This window comes from Nansenia antarctica (genome assembly GCF_963989245.1).
Source record: "Nansenia antarctica genome assembly, chromosome: 7".
NCBI lineage: Eukaryota > Metazoa > Chordata > Actinopteri > Argentiniformes > Microstomatidae > Nansenia > Nansenia antarctica.
In genome coordinates, this window is record NC_137677.1 from 49415292 (window position 1) to 49431232 (window position 15941).

At 41.7% G+C, this 15941-nt stretch overlaps 1 protein-coding gene across 1 annotated transcript in view; it reads right to left on the bottom strand.

The window, feature by feature from the left end:
* Nucleotides 1–15941, bottom strand: part of dachd (dachshund d) — a gene marked incomplete at both ends in the record, with an annotated part of 102693 nt that overhangs the window by 22845 nt on the left and 63907 nt on the right. The window contains 3 exons of the mRNA XM_080536254.1: nucleotides 7130–7261; nucleotides 7494–7629; nucleotides 7798–7970. Of these exons, the coding sequence (XP_080392380.1) occupies nucleotides 7130–7261; nucleotides 7494–7629; nucleotides 7798–7970 (441 nt within the window). The remainder of the gene's footprint in view (nucleotides 1–7129; nucleotides 7262–7493; nucleotides 7630–7797; nucleotides 7971–15941) is intronic.

Genomic DNA, 15941 nt, shown 5'->3' on the forward strand with positions numbered 1-15941 from the left:
CCAGTCAAAGACCCAGGAAATCATCGTGGACTTCAGGAGGAAAAAATCTGAGGTCCAGCCCCTGCTCGTCGATGGAGGGAGCGTGGAGAGAGTCTCAACCCTCCGATTCCTGGGGGTGCACATACAGGATGACCTGTCCTGGAAGACCAACACAGCAGCCATCATCAAGAAGGCACAACAGCGGCTCTACTTCCTGAGAGTCCTCAGGAAAAACCACATCAGACAGGAGCTGCTTGTGACCTTCTACCGCAGCACAGTGGAGAGCATCCTCACCTACTGCATCTGCGTGTGGTTCTCCAGCTGCACAGCCGCAGAGAGGAATGCGCTACAAAGAGTCGTGAGATCGGCCCAGAAGATCACCGGCGCCCCCCTCCCCTCTCTGGAAGAGCTGTACAACACACGCTGCCTCAGGAAGGCCTCCAAGATCTCCAGAGACCCATCCCACCCTGGGAACGAACACTTTGTTCGGCTGCCCTCGGACAGGCGGTTCAGGACCATGTTCGCAAGGACAAATAGACTGAAGCTCAGCTTCTACCCCAGGGCCATTCAGGCCCTGAACACAGCAAAGACCTAGGTTCTAGTCCCTGGACAATCTAGACAATTTGATGGCAGCTACTAGATTGTAATCAAGTGCAAAGACTGAAACACAACTGTGAACATTTCAAACCTGCAAACTGCGACACTTTAAATGAATGTGCAATAACACTATGTGCAATATGACAACCCTTGGGTACATAAGGTTCAGAGATAGGAAATGTTAGAATAGGTATAGCATAGCATAGAGTACAGCACAGTGTTTTATTTGTATAGTATAGTATAGTGGATAGTGTACATAGCCTTTATTTATGTAAACCAGCTCTTTTCCCTTCTTGTTTTTAGTTTTTTTCCTAGCACCAGGGGAGCCCCCCCTCCCAAATTTCGTTGTATGGTACCTGTACTATATCAATGACAATAAAGACCATTCATTCATCCTGACCAGCAACCTTAGCTGAAAGACCCTCCGTGATAGTTCTCCACCCCAGGTGCAGCCTGGATGTGACAGCGCCCTCTGTGGTGCACACTGTCCTAAGTACTGGATTATATATATACGTATATATACAGTATATATATATATATACTGTATATATATACATGTATATATTAGGGATGCACGATATGCATTTTTTCCAACCGATACCGATAACCGATGTTTACCCGCTTCTCGTGGCCGATAACCGATATGATAACCGATATGAGAACAGATATAATTTCACAGTTGATAACCTGTAGTTCATGCACACCTGAAGGTAAGAAAGGCTATGTAGTGAGCAAAGATTGATGATTTAATATTCCATAGTGATCTCACCAAATCTAACTTACATCACTATTGTTAACACAACAAAGAGAACACTTCTGACTCTTCAAATGTTCATTTATAAAAAAAAAAGGAAATACATTTCAACATTGTTGAAAATCACATCACACTCGCTAGTCAAGCCAAACTATTGCAATGCATGGATTGGGTGAGTAATCCCCACTGCTACCTAGTTAACTATAACACTACTTTACATTGTTACCTAGTTAACTATAACACTACTTTACATTGTTACCTAGTTAACTATAACACTACTTTACATTGGTACCTAGTTAACTATAACACTACTTTACATTGTTACCTAGAACACTACTTTACATTGTTACCTAGTTAACTATAACACTACTTTACATTGTTACCTAGTTAACTATAACACTACTTTACATTGTTACCTAGTTAACTATAACACTACTTTACATTGTTACCTAGTTAACTAGAACACTACTTTACATTGTTACCTAGTTAACTAGAACACTACTTTACATTGTTACCTAGTTAACTACAACACTACTTTACATTGTTACCTAGTTAACTAGAACACTACTTTACATTGTTACCTAGTGTCGTATATTTCTGTAGTATGTATGATCTATGTATGAATATGTAGTATGTTTTGAACACACACACATACCAGGGCATGCGGGGACATGATGCCCTCTAACGGTGAGGGTTCTATGGCAACCAGATGACCAACAGAGACCTTTGGGGGTTGGGCAGGGACACACATGCACGCTGGCCCCTCCCCTCTGGAGGGGAACGGGGAGAGAGACACAGAGAGCGCTCTCTTCCCACCCGAGGTCCATGGAGAACGCATGTAATGTATGAATCTGCCTGTAACTGATTAAATTGTCTTAAACTAACTGTTCTTTGATTCATAATCAATAAGAATACACGACACTAGTTAACTAGAACACTACTTTACATTGTTAGCAGGCTCACTAAACAAGCTGTGTTAGTTGACTAGCGATGTGTCATTCATTTTCAACAACGCTTAGCTCGCGCTTTTATTTTGAAATCGCGAAAACGAAAACAGAAGTCAATGTCGGAATGAGCCTCTCCTTGTTGTTCAGAGAACAGATGCCAAACTACCAACATGTTTGCTGTAATAATATGATTTGGCAGTAGAAAGCCATCAGTCAATAGCTCGTCTCATTCACAGAACAGCATGGGTTGCCTGCACTGTTTGATTGCGTATTTTAGAGCAGACTACAGAGATGGACCCCAATTGAAATAAGCCAGTGGCTTTCTGGGGTTTTTATCCTTTTAGTTGACCTTGTATGTAATATGTACTTTCATGTACCTACTTCTGCAAATCTTCTAATAAAGTTTTCAATCAATCAATCAATCAATCAATGGTGAACATTAGCACTAGCTAACATTGGCTATCTATTTACCTTAGCTTACCGTTAATTGACTGCATAGCTGTACGGAGGCGCAGCATCATGAGCGCAACAACCGGAACCGGAAATATTTCCGGCTTCATATTATCGGCTCTATATCGGCTAAAATGTAATAAAACCGATAAATATTTAATAACATTAATTTCCCAATATCGGGCCGATAATTATCGTGCATCCCTAGTATATATAGGCGGTAGGTGGGGCTATCTGCCTGCAAGCGTCAAGGCATGTACCATGTGTGGTTGACTAGGGGTCTTCAGCAAATAGATACACAGAGTGTGTATCCTCTATAGCAGGGGTCGGCAATTAGGTTTGGCCTCGGGCCAAATTTTTTTTGAGCCACTAGATGGCGGGCCAGAACATAATCAAAGGCTAATTTAAGTAATTGATTGTTAAAAAATGTGACACGTTCTAATGCTTTGACTTTTCTTTCGAAAAATGTACACATCGCTAGTCAACTAACACAGCTTGTTTTGTGAGCCTGCTAACAATGTAAAGTAGTGTTCTAGTTAACTAGGTAGCAGTCCAATCCATAACGTTGCAGTATTAGGCTTGACTAGCAAGTTTGTGTTGTGATTCTCAACAACGTTGAAACGTAGTTTCACCCTTTTCCATAGTTTTGAATAATAAATATGTGGACTGACGATGTATCGCAGCCTAACTTATTCTAATAATTATTTAACATTTAACGTTTTATTCTGAATTATTCCCCCCTCCTCCTAGACAAGGTCACATTATTTATTATTGGATTGGTTGTTTGCGTGCCGGGTGAAGTTAGCTAAACAGTTAACCTGCTAGCAAGAGAAACATCATGTTACTCTCCAAAGGTCTAAAGAGGAAAGTTGACGGTGGAAACAGGGCATTTAAAGAGGAATGGACAGCGAACTATCCGTTCATCCTACCTGGTTTCATCAATGCAGAGCCGTTGTGAGACTCACATCTTCCGTGCTCACGATGTTCCCTTTCTATACAAGTCGTCCTTTTCGTCAATGAATGTGATAAAGACGCACGAGAGGAATCGATTGATGCATAAAAATAAAAATAAACTGCCTGCGGATTAAAGTGACGTCAATATCACCAGATATCAAGCAAATAGTGACCGATGGGAGATGCCACTTTTCACATTAAGTGAGTACCAAGCCTGTCGTTATTGTATTTAATAACCTAATTGTATTTTGTATATTTTGAATGAATGGCTCATTGTACTTATTATCCCTAATAGCGCGTTTGCTCTGTCGTTTCAGGAGCATAGGCCTACCACCACTTTGCGCCGATTTTGTTGTCAATGTTTTTCAGAAAATTAAACAGAATTTGCTTTGTTACTGTTCATATGTGTGTTGCAGTCACATACGTAAACATTACGTTTGAATGATTTAATGAGCTGATGTTGTTTTTTTCAAACCACACACCGCATGTTGGCTATTTCAGCACCACGCCTTGTCCACCTACTTATGATTCACTATGAGGGGTTCAGCGTCAGTGCGCTTCGGTGCACCCTGCTGCCTGATTGTCTGTCCCTGTGTCATTCACTCTCAACATGGATACAAGTACAATACGCATTATTCAGGTGGAGGTAGATTCTCTATTCGGACATTATAGGCGCGGTGTTGGACTGTCGGTCCGATATTGTAAAAAAAAAAAAAAAAGTGGATTCTCAAAATAATCTGCTGGGCCAAATATTATTGGTGACGGGCCAGCAATGGCCCACGGGCCGCCTATTGCCGACCCCTGCTCTATAGTGAGGGGTCTCCCTCATCTCCTTCAGAGAACCTGGGTTACATTCATATCCTCTAGTTTGTAATGTGCGATGGAAGAGGCAATGTATCGCAGCACTGTCATGGAGACCGTGTGTTAACCCAGTGAAGATATATGGCAGATCTGCTTGTGTATAGTGTTATCATCCTGCTGTAAAAGCGGTTGTGCTCTCATCAAATTAAATGTTGGTGTATTTCATCTGCCACATGGCTTGCACAGGCACTCATACACTTCCATATGCATGCATATGGCTTGTATTTAAAACGACGTGTCCCTGAAGAAATACAATGATGTTAAGTGTTTGATGTCTAAAGTGAGTTTACAGCCAAAGGCTCCTGTGCCTTTCAAATTCCCCTTGTTTGTCAACTACCTGCTGTTTCATGAGACAGAGGCTTGTTGAAAGCGAGCACAGCGTACTACCTGTTTGAAGCATTTCTATTAGTCACCTCAGATGATAGTTGGCTTTCTGCTTAGTTTTTTTTTCCCTTCTTTCTGAAGCATCATCTTAACTGTTCCAACTTATAGTTTAAAAAATAATCAAGTTCAAAAAGCCAACCTAAAAGCCACCATCTGGTTGAGCTGCATTCAACTTAAGAAAAACACTTTAGAAATGACAACAAACAGTCTTTGTCCTTCATCAACAAAGAACGTGTAAAAAGAGATGAGAGATGTTCACAGGACATGAAAAATGTGGCATTTTAGTGTCAGTGTAGTTTGACTGGCTTAGATATGAGTCAGGGCACTGCATACTTCTATAATGCCCGGATCTGTTTTGAGAGTGCAATGCGTGAGATTAATTTAATGCTCTGCCAAGACCATAAAGATCAAACAACTGGAGAGATATCATTAAACCATTGGAATGTTATCTCATTTGTCTAAACAAACTGATCCGATGAACAAGCCTAATTAAAAAGCTTGCCATAAACAAAGCTCCGGATCAGGGGGCCTTCTCCCCTCTTTAACAATGGAACACATTGATTTTATTAATCTAATGCATCATGTATCATATCATTACAGTTCAATATATCTATCATTAATTTTATTCCCTTCACTTAAGGCTTTTATTGGGATTACTTTGGTTATTAGTTGGTTCTAATGTATTGGTTACCTCTGGATCTGGCTGCTACAATCTCTCTTATCTCGCTGCATAAACCTGTGCGTGTTATTCAAATTGCCTCATTTATTATGATAGCTTCCTCATGTAAATTGTGCTGACTGCTCGCCCTTGCACAGTCCTCATTAGACTAATGAAAACCTTCAAACGAAAAAACTAAACAACCTGCCAAATAAAGGTCTGGGGTTATTATGAAAATTACAACTGTGGGAGCCGGCAGAAGCTCTCTTCATTAATTCATGCTCAGCAAATTGGTAACTAATTTAGTTGCACTCCTCTGCATTAATGGGTTATTTTATAAAAATGTTTTCCACAACCCGAGACCTCTGGTGCACGCGCTGGAGAGCCTGGAATCCTAATCAAGCCCAGTGACATATTAGGAATTGACAATCTCAATAATAATGCAGTGTGTGTGTGTGTGTGTGTGTGTGTGAGTGTGTTTGTGTGTGTGTGTTTATGTATGTGTGTGTGTGTGTGTGTGTGTGTGTGTGTGTGTGTGTCACATGACTGAGAACCATGTGGAATGTTAGGTCTTTTCATCAGATCCTACGGAAAACAATTATTACCAACTATTTGGTCAAATAATAAATGGTAAGGTGGATATACAGTTGAAGTATACTTGTGTTGATGTATCTACTTATGTATGGAGGTACAAGATACAAGGTACAAGGTGAGAAGAAGACAGGGAGATGCATTTGTATCTAGCTTTTGCAGACGCAAGCAGACATGCACGCACACTCGCACGCACGCACACACGCACGCAGGCATGCAGGCACACAGGCACACAGGCACACACACACACACACACACACACACACACACACATACACACACACACACACACACACACACACACACACATATAGACTGACAGCTAGAGTTTGACCCATGTATTCAGAGCATGATCTTGCTAATTATTACCATTCACTGCTTCACACTCTGTGAGCGAAGGTCTAGTACTGATCTCCACTTTGGGCGAACCAATAGGGAACACACAGCCCAATGATTTCCACAGTGGTTTTAATATCATTATCAACCCCCCCACCCCAGCCCACCCCAGCCCTGCTCTAAACCATCTGAGAATACTAAAATCTATTATTTGCTTAATTTTGTATTTAATCCACAGCACTATGTAGATAGATTTTCATCAGCCTTGCTGTGTTCGTTTTTTTCTTTCTTGCTAAACTGATTAGATTGGTCGCAGAGTAAGCGTAGACATTCAGCACAAATCATAGAAATACACTTACCACAATTGTCATTAGTACTAGTATTTATTTCAGCATTCATATGATATATTATTTATAGATATATAAATAGATATACTACATCTATTTTATCAATATGTCAGGATATTGCTCTATATAAATGAATGCTTGTCTTGTGGTTGATTCAGGAAAACTTAATCGCATCTTGTATGGAATATACCTGGTACATAACCCTAACAACAAATGATATGAAAGTATGCATGTATTTCTTACACATTCTTATCAATCAATGTGTCCTAACCTTTGTCGATGTGCATCCTCTTTGCTTCGTGGCTCATGTCGTGGGCCAGGTCTCCCTCCTTAGGCCCAGGCAGGATGCTGGGGGAGAGGCCTAGCAGAGCATGGTTCATGGACAGACCGTTCTGGTGCATTGCTGGAGAGAGGAGAGTACGATGTGAGAAAAAGGGAATCGCTCCTTATAACTGCCCACCAATACATACCATATCTTCTTTGATTTGGATATGATGATTTTTTTGGTCAATCAATCAATCAATCAATCGTTACAGTACTGATTAGCACTTAGCGAGGGGTTGCTTTACTTGCTGAATTGAACACGCAGTTAGCCAGTCTGAGTCGTTGCATGGGGAGGGAATATGGGGACGTACGTATCCTGTCTGAGGAGCTCTCTGTGCGGGCTGGGGAGCTTGACACACTGCTGCTCCGGTGAGACGATGGGTGACTGCCCGGCCTCCTCCCGTCCTCTAAGGAAGGAGCAGGAGAGGGACTGTCTGGCACTCGCTCCTACAGCCACAGAGGAACAACGCGTTCTTTTAGAAGGCATACGTAGAGTAAGCTCAATGGAATGTTCAATGAAGTGCAGACTGTTCGAAAACATCCAGTTCTAGCCACATATTATGATGTGGTGTTCAAACTTTATTGGGTGTACGAGTGTGTACCGTGTGAGTTTACCTTGATGACTGAGGTGACCATTCTGCAGGGCATACTCTGCTGCTGGGCAGCGGCGGCCATGTTGGCGATAGTGCTGAGGTGGTTCATCTGGCTCATCGCCATGGTGACAGAGGCAGGGGGCAGGCTGACTGGGATCATATGGTGGGGCATCATCATGAAGGGGAGTTCCAGGCCTATGACAAAGAGAAAGTTGATTGGTTAAAGGTGTAGGCAATTCTGTAGTTTTCTTCTTTTTTTTCCAGTGGTACCTCAAAATACCTACAAATCCCCCAAAGGTTGCAAAACAACAAAACATCAAGCCTTGGGTTGAAGGAGGTAGGGTTGGCTACTGTACTAAAGACCAGATCCGATAAAAAGAAAAAAATCCTATGCAAATTCAATTTTATAGAATATGTTTCTCTCATTACAAACTGTGTAGTCAGGTCAGTAAAATGTTATTGACCGTACAGATTACTACCACTGATGCTTTGGTGTGTAAAAATAACAACGCAGAAGAATTAGTACCAAACGATATACCCTAATTTACTGTGATAATGTTGGTATGATGTGTTAAACCCAGTCCTTCCCTACAGTATTTTGCAATAATTAACGCAAGTGATTCACAGGGTATCATTTCATATTAACATAAGAGATCTTAATGTTTTACAACACGTTAATAATATATAAAATTACAATAATTACAATGAAAATGGCAGTGATAACTATATGTACACACAGTAATTCAAAGGCAAAAGTTTACACAGCCGTAAAGATACATCAATTATTCTATGAGGAATAAAAAGGGTGTATTATGGAAATAGACTCATATAAGAAATATCTCTGTAAAAGCAAGGCAATCATGAAAGCCATTACCCAAATGACTAGTTAAAACGTGCTAATGACAAACAAGCATTCTCAGACTTCAGTATGGCAATGGCTTCAGGCTAATTAAAGCTTATTCTGGACCACAGAGCGAGCGACTTTGACTTTCAACTCTTACAACAACTGGGAATTTTCATTTCATTTCTGTTCTGCATGCACCAAATGATTCCATTACAACATCAGATATCTTACGAATGTTTCAAATTATTCAATTTCTGCTCTGTAATAGTCCTGTAATTGGGGAAATTGGAGACATAAGTGGAACAGAAATGTAAAGAATGGCTAATAAAAATACCATAGGGAGCACCGTACGTCTGCTGCGCCTTGAAATGGTAGAATGAAAACGGCCCAACTTTCAAAGGACATGAACACACACATAAGGTCAAAGCTAGGTGTCTGCCCACCCCCGCCCCCGCACCCACACCCAGCCCCCCTCCTCTACCCTCCCTCTACCCCCCCCCCCCCCCCCCCCCCCTCCGCTCTCTGGAGACTTTGAACTGGGGGGGATCAAAAGTGACTGGGAACATTTCGGTCCTCTTCCCCCAACCACTCAGATGCTTTCCCTCAAGTGCTTTAAAAGAAAACCTCATCGTCGCTGTGGAATCTGATTGAGCTCCTCTGGGTTTTTTTTGTTGTTGTATTTTTTCTTTTGGCAGCTTGGCTCAAGGTAAAAGAGCCAAAAGAAAAAGAAGACGAAAGAAAGAAAGAAGAAAAAAAGGAAACACACCACTACAGAGAGTGAATCCACAAAACAACCCTGCTTTTGCTTTTGTAGCGCAACATCAGTAGCCAAAGGGCAAGGAGATCTGCATCTTGAAGCCTCTAAAGAGAAAGGACACTGGTTGGAAACTAAATACATAAGAAGTACTCTATCTTTCCCTCACGTAATTTCCTTCCGTTCCAAGAGAAACATTGATTTCCATAAGAAAGATGCCATGCAAATTCCCAGTGGCAAACATTCCCAAACATGAAAAAGAAGAGGAGATTAAAGAAGGCGGAAATCAGGCAGCACCTTGTATTGGCGCCTCTCATAGAACTCTAGTCTGAATCAATTACCACTCAGCGGGCTGAGCTCAATTAAAAAACGCCACAGAGGGCCTGATTGCAGGGGTACTTACAGTAGGACAACATGGAGAGGGCCAGTCTATATATCTACCTTTCAAAGCCACTCAAGGGCCAGAGTGGGGAATGCTATCCTGCCTTTGAGGCATAACTACACACGCACACACACACACACACACACACACACACACACACACACACACACACACACACACACACACCCACACACTGTGCTGTGCGTGCACATACTGTACGCATGTGTGCACACATACACAGACACACAGCGGATCTGAAGGAAATCAACATACCCCAGAGGGAAGGAAGATGGAAAAAAAAAAAAAACATAACCCAAGACTGATATGACTTTGCTTTTGTCATTCAAATACCTCTCCTTTATCAAGACTGGTCGTGAGTGATGTCTCTCTGTGTGTTAACAGTTGTGCTTTATGCTACGCCTCAGTCTGAAAGGCAGGCTTCAGGGTACAGTGGAGGATTGTTCACTCTAGAGGTTTTAGTCTCACTCCTTCAGTCCAGCCCCTTTCATGTTCCTCCATCCTTAAGCGATGTTTCTCTCATAAAGGCCCATTCAACACACTGTAAAAGAACCTGCTACAGGCCAACAAGGGTTCACCAAGACCTTTTATTGGCATCTGAAAGGCGCTAGGCGCAAGAGATCGGCTGCATTCAAGCCATCAGGTGTTGTTGCCACATGGCTGTGTGTTATGTCGTTTATTTGCATCTGTTTTTATGTGTCTAGCCTATGTATCCTTCTCGTGTGTTTTTCATATACTCATATACTTTTATCATATAATGATTGATTCAAAGATAATGTATCATAAGTATTACAATACACCAAATTATATTGTATGTCATATACTGTACATGTAAGTGCAAGCCTTACAAACTATTGTCCGAATGATGACGTTGTGTACTGTGTGTGTTTGTGGCTGTACAGTATGCACATTTAAGAAATAAAATAAAATCACATCATGTGCCGTGATTAATGACAATAATATGTTTCTATCTGAATCTATATCTGAATCTATATATACCAATGCCTGATGCTTGGAAAAGTTTAGGCTACATCTCTAGATGCATTTGTTTGTCAGTTACAGTCGGGGGTTTTCTACCATAGAGAAGTTCAATCTGATGAGAGCTGAATTCCCATAAGCTATTTTCCTACTGAAGGGCATAAACAATGCATTTCGAATAATTTACCTGGAGTAAGCCTGAGGGACTTGCAAAGGTGAACTCCTATTTACCATCATTAAAACTACAAATCACTTAATACGAATACAAACAGCTCAGCTATTACGTTGGGCAATGCTGGGGAGTTCATGCATGGGTAAGCAGAGATCTGAATCACGGAGCATAAATTGAATGAATTCAAGCACCCACTGATAAGATCACATGATTAAAAAGGTGTAATGTCAGACACACTGAAATGTTTAGCTGGTGGATCAGACATTAAAAAAAAAAAAAAAACCCACATGATGAATGGTTTAGGATGATTAAAAACAGGGCAGTAATTGCAACCTTTTTCGATGACTAAAATGATTGAGCCATTAACCTGCAGCAATCTCTGCTGTCGTTAATCCTGGTGTTTTAACTGGAGTTCTGGTGGAGCCTGAATGTCAGCTTTACAAAGCGTCCAGTTCCACTGTAGGGCATCTTCTGGGTCCTCAGTAATGAGCTCTTCAGCCAAAGGTAGTCTGTGTGAGTGAAACTCTGCCTTCACAATGGCACACGGAACAGAACAGTGCACCTAGCGGGTGACGATCCCCCTTCTCCTCTGCCTCTCTGCACTGGATAGATTTCCCCAGACAAAAATTAAACCAGCTCCTACTTGGCACTTTATTATCTCTTCAACTGAATGATTTATTGTTTGTGGAGTGAACGAAACGAAGGAGAAGGGGAAGATTACATTTCCAACCAAAGCTGGGGCCTGATCTCATTTTTTACTCCCTCTGTCCAGAAAAAAGCCTCCCGACAAACAATAATGTCAGCTGTAATTGATCTGAGGTCGCCGGCTGGGCCTGCAGTAAAAAGCCCACTATTTAAGCGACAATCGGCCCTCCGCTCCTCAGATGCTGGCTAATGAAGCTGTCTGTCCAGGCTATTTACCTTCCCTTAAATGGAAGGGGAGAGATGTACTGTAGAGAGACAGGGCTGGAGAGGATCTGCCTCTCGCTGCCGTGGAATTGGACCTGCGGATGCCTAAGGAATGTATAATTGGTTGCCGCAGCCAAAGCCGAGGATCCGGTGCTAATTAAATGACTTGTTTCAAGCCTATCTGTCTTTGTTTGCAAGGCTTGGGGCTTTGGAACAATGCATAGTAAATGCTGTTGTCAAACAAACATGTTTGTGGTCAGTCCTTTGATCTGAATGGAGCTCCACACACTGATCTGATTTGTACAGCACTGAGCCATTTTGCTTTCATGGTATGGAGATGTGTTTCTCTTCTGATCTGTCAAAACTAGCAATTGCACCATTCTTATTAAGCATAGATTTCCTGCATAAACTGTATGCCGCTCCTTATTACAGTGCAAAACAATCTGAGCTATTCGACTAATTGCCCTCGTAAAAATGCACCACGTCGCTGAAGCATAACTCAGACAAAGGTGAGACTGGTGGCATGGCAGTGGTCTAGGAGCAGGACTTTGTTGTGGTCACATTAAGGATTTGCAGCCAAATGCCAAAAGGAAATTAATGGTTTATGAAAAATGATGTCTCCAAGCTGTGGGATTTTGGTGGTCTCTCCATACCATTAATTAACCATAGTAGTAACTGGAAGTAGTAATCTCTGCAGTATTATAGAGTATTTTGCGGATGAGTAGTAATGTGAATATGATACAATATATGCAATCCATATCATAACCAAAACCATAACTGAGGTAAAACAAGAATAGCATTGTGGAGAAAACCTCTTAGATGCAGTCAGCCCTTCATATAAACATGGTGTTGTCTGGTATTGCGGTGGTGCTGTAGACTGTTTTTGTCTCCACAAACACCCACAGACACACACACAGATGGCAGGCTCAGTCAAGGCTGTTGAGCCCTGTTCCTCATTAAAGGGGTAGAGAGAGGAAGGTGCTGGTCTTTGATGTAGCCACCCACAGCCCCCCAGTGTCATTGAGTGAAACTTTAAAGCCTTTTTGTGTTTACACCGTTAATGTTGATAATAAAGAAAAACATCTTGTCTTTGTTAAAGAGCTAGAATACCTGCCATCCACTCACATACGCACTCCACGCACAAACAGACATGTGATGGTAGAACACCTATTTACACAAACAGACGTGATGGTAGATCACTTATTTACACAAACAGGGAGATGTAAACATGCACATGTGGAGACTCACACAGAAACTGTTAGGTAATAAAGTACATGTGCACAAATACAGACACAGGCACAAATACAGACACAGACACAGACACGCACACAAACACACACACACACACACACACACACACACACACACACACACACACACGCGCACACACACACACACACACACACACACACACACACACACACACACACACACACACACACACACACACACACACATACAGTACTGCACACAATATGGTCATCATTCCCAAAGCCACAGGAAATGGGTACGTTTGGAGGAGCTAATTCGTATCAACAAACAGAATGCGTGTGTTTACTATGCAATGATGAAGAGATACACATACTTTCCATGATTCAGGTGGGCACAGAACACTTGCCAAGGTACGCAGTGTAACGTATAAGAGAAAGTAATGATAAGAAAACATATTTGGTTTGATGAGGTAACATAATTACTTTCCTCCCCCCTGAACCGTTGAAGTGGAACATGTGGTAGGAATTACAGAGGAGACAGACAACGTTGTTTGTCCTGTAAGTATATAAAAGCCGGGCAGACGCCTGCACCAGATGACAGAGTGGTTTTAATCTCTAGTTCTACTTTGTACCATACACATCGTGTATGAACACGGGAAGACCAGATACCTGACCTTGACATATCAATTCTATTCCAGAACCTTCCAGCATGTGAGTGTGTTGAGGTGTATGCGCAGAACCTGTTTGCTTTAATATTGATTACCTTCTTCGGGAGTGAAAAATCGCACAGTAGACTTTCTGACGCTGTGTGTTTTAAAAAATGTTTTATGATCAATCTTTCTTTCTCTAACAAACTGTTTCTGAAAATGCTAAAAGAAGAGATAATCACGCCATATGCTCGCATGTGGCAAACCAGATTAAAACTTGACCTTAACTAACTAATGCCAACATCCCTGCCGTTGACAAGATGAAGGGGCAGGGAAATGGTGGATATGTTTAACGTAATCATCCACATGGCTGGGGATGCCCAGGACGTCCAAGCCTTCAGGACACATTAGACCATACTGTTCACATCCCTAATCTGGGTCGGAACCAGTTTCACTTTACATTTGTCCCAGATCACTCTCAATAAACCAGATCAGAGACAGATCAGAGGCACGCGCACACACAGGTACACGCACGCACACGCACACAGACGCACACACACACACACACACACACACACACACACACACAGACACACATACAGACACACACACATACACAGACACACACACACACACAGACACACACACACACACACACACACACACACACAGACACACACAGACACACACACCACTTACAATAAACTGTAAACTGCAGCACGGCCAGTGCTGTGGGGAGAAGTGGAGAAGGAGGGAGAGAGAGAGGAGGATAGGAGAGACATTACAAGCAAGCAGCTGTTACTACTGAGGGTGCAATATATTCAAGCCCAATCAATAAAGCTCCCACAGGCAGTGACACCCAAGCAGACAGAGGAATCATTTTGATCTGATACTTAGTAAAGGCTCCCCCTTTTAAAAAGATTGCTTTCAGTCAATGGCAACCAGTTGTCATTTGACTCAGGCTTCTGAAATGAAATATATTGACGAGTGTTATCAATCACGGCCCACTCTGCCGTCATAACGCTTTGGAGGGGAGATCAGTTTGCATGTGGCCATCGGATCATCTGTTCTAATTACAAAATTAGCATCACTTGGTCCAGCCTTTCCCCTCATCCATAACAATCCCTGTCTGAGAGGAAATCACTATACCTGTCATTATGCTAACGATTTCAATGTAAAGCTAATTATTTATCGTGACAAATTTGAGTATTACAAATGCGATTAAACAACGCGTGATTGATATTACAATGTCCACATGCTCATGGATGGAAGTATCAAAATACCATAACAGTATCTGATCAAAACCTCAATACGCGTATCATTTAAAAATGCTTATTTGTTGAAGATATTCGAAAACAAATTGTAGTGTAAATGCTGTTTGTTCACAGAAAAATTTGTTTTGTTTTTTTTAATTCCCCAGCACTGTTAGAACTTGCTCTCTCTTCATCTTGGTCTCAAAGGAAACAAGGAGATACTAATGATGTCTGGTCTGAGTCAATGTGTTACCCCTCCATGATGTTCCTGTATTGTAATGCAGTAGTGCAGCTTTAGGACCAGGGTTAGGGCAAATAACTCAAATGGAAAAGAGATTCTAATGTTCCATTCCATTGATCACACATTGATCACGGCTATCACATGAATGCGTTTATTATTCAAACAAGCTGCAGGACAACTGACAAGATCCTAACAACATTTTTGATGTATTTGAATGCATTTTGGTCGTGATTATTTAGCATTTCTTCTTCATTCTATATCAATACCAAAGTCCCAATGATAATCCACAAACACTTCCAAATCCATATGGTGTGTTATTCCATAGAAACTATGAAACCACCTCGATGCCATCCTACAGTATGTGACAGTACGATAATAACAAATGATGCGTTGACGTGACCTCTCCCTCGTCTCAGCGTTTGTTGTGAGACGGACGATCGGCGTCATCATTCCGTGCAATTACAGGCTGTGCATATTTCACATTTCACAGAACCTGAGAGAGCTCATCATCAGTGAAAGGTTGAATGTCATTTATTGCGCATATCACATTTACACACTGTGACATTGTCTTTTCAAATTGCCTTGATCTCTTCACTTTCAAAGGTCAGTCCCTTCCCCTGCTAAATTCAACCTGACAGAGAATCCTGCGGAGGGGACAGCCAAACGCATGCATCACCCCCCGCATCAAACCGTTCCAAATTAATCCATCCAATTAATGAAGAATGAGCTCTAATGTTGATGAGGGATGACAACTCGA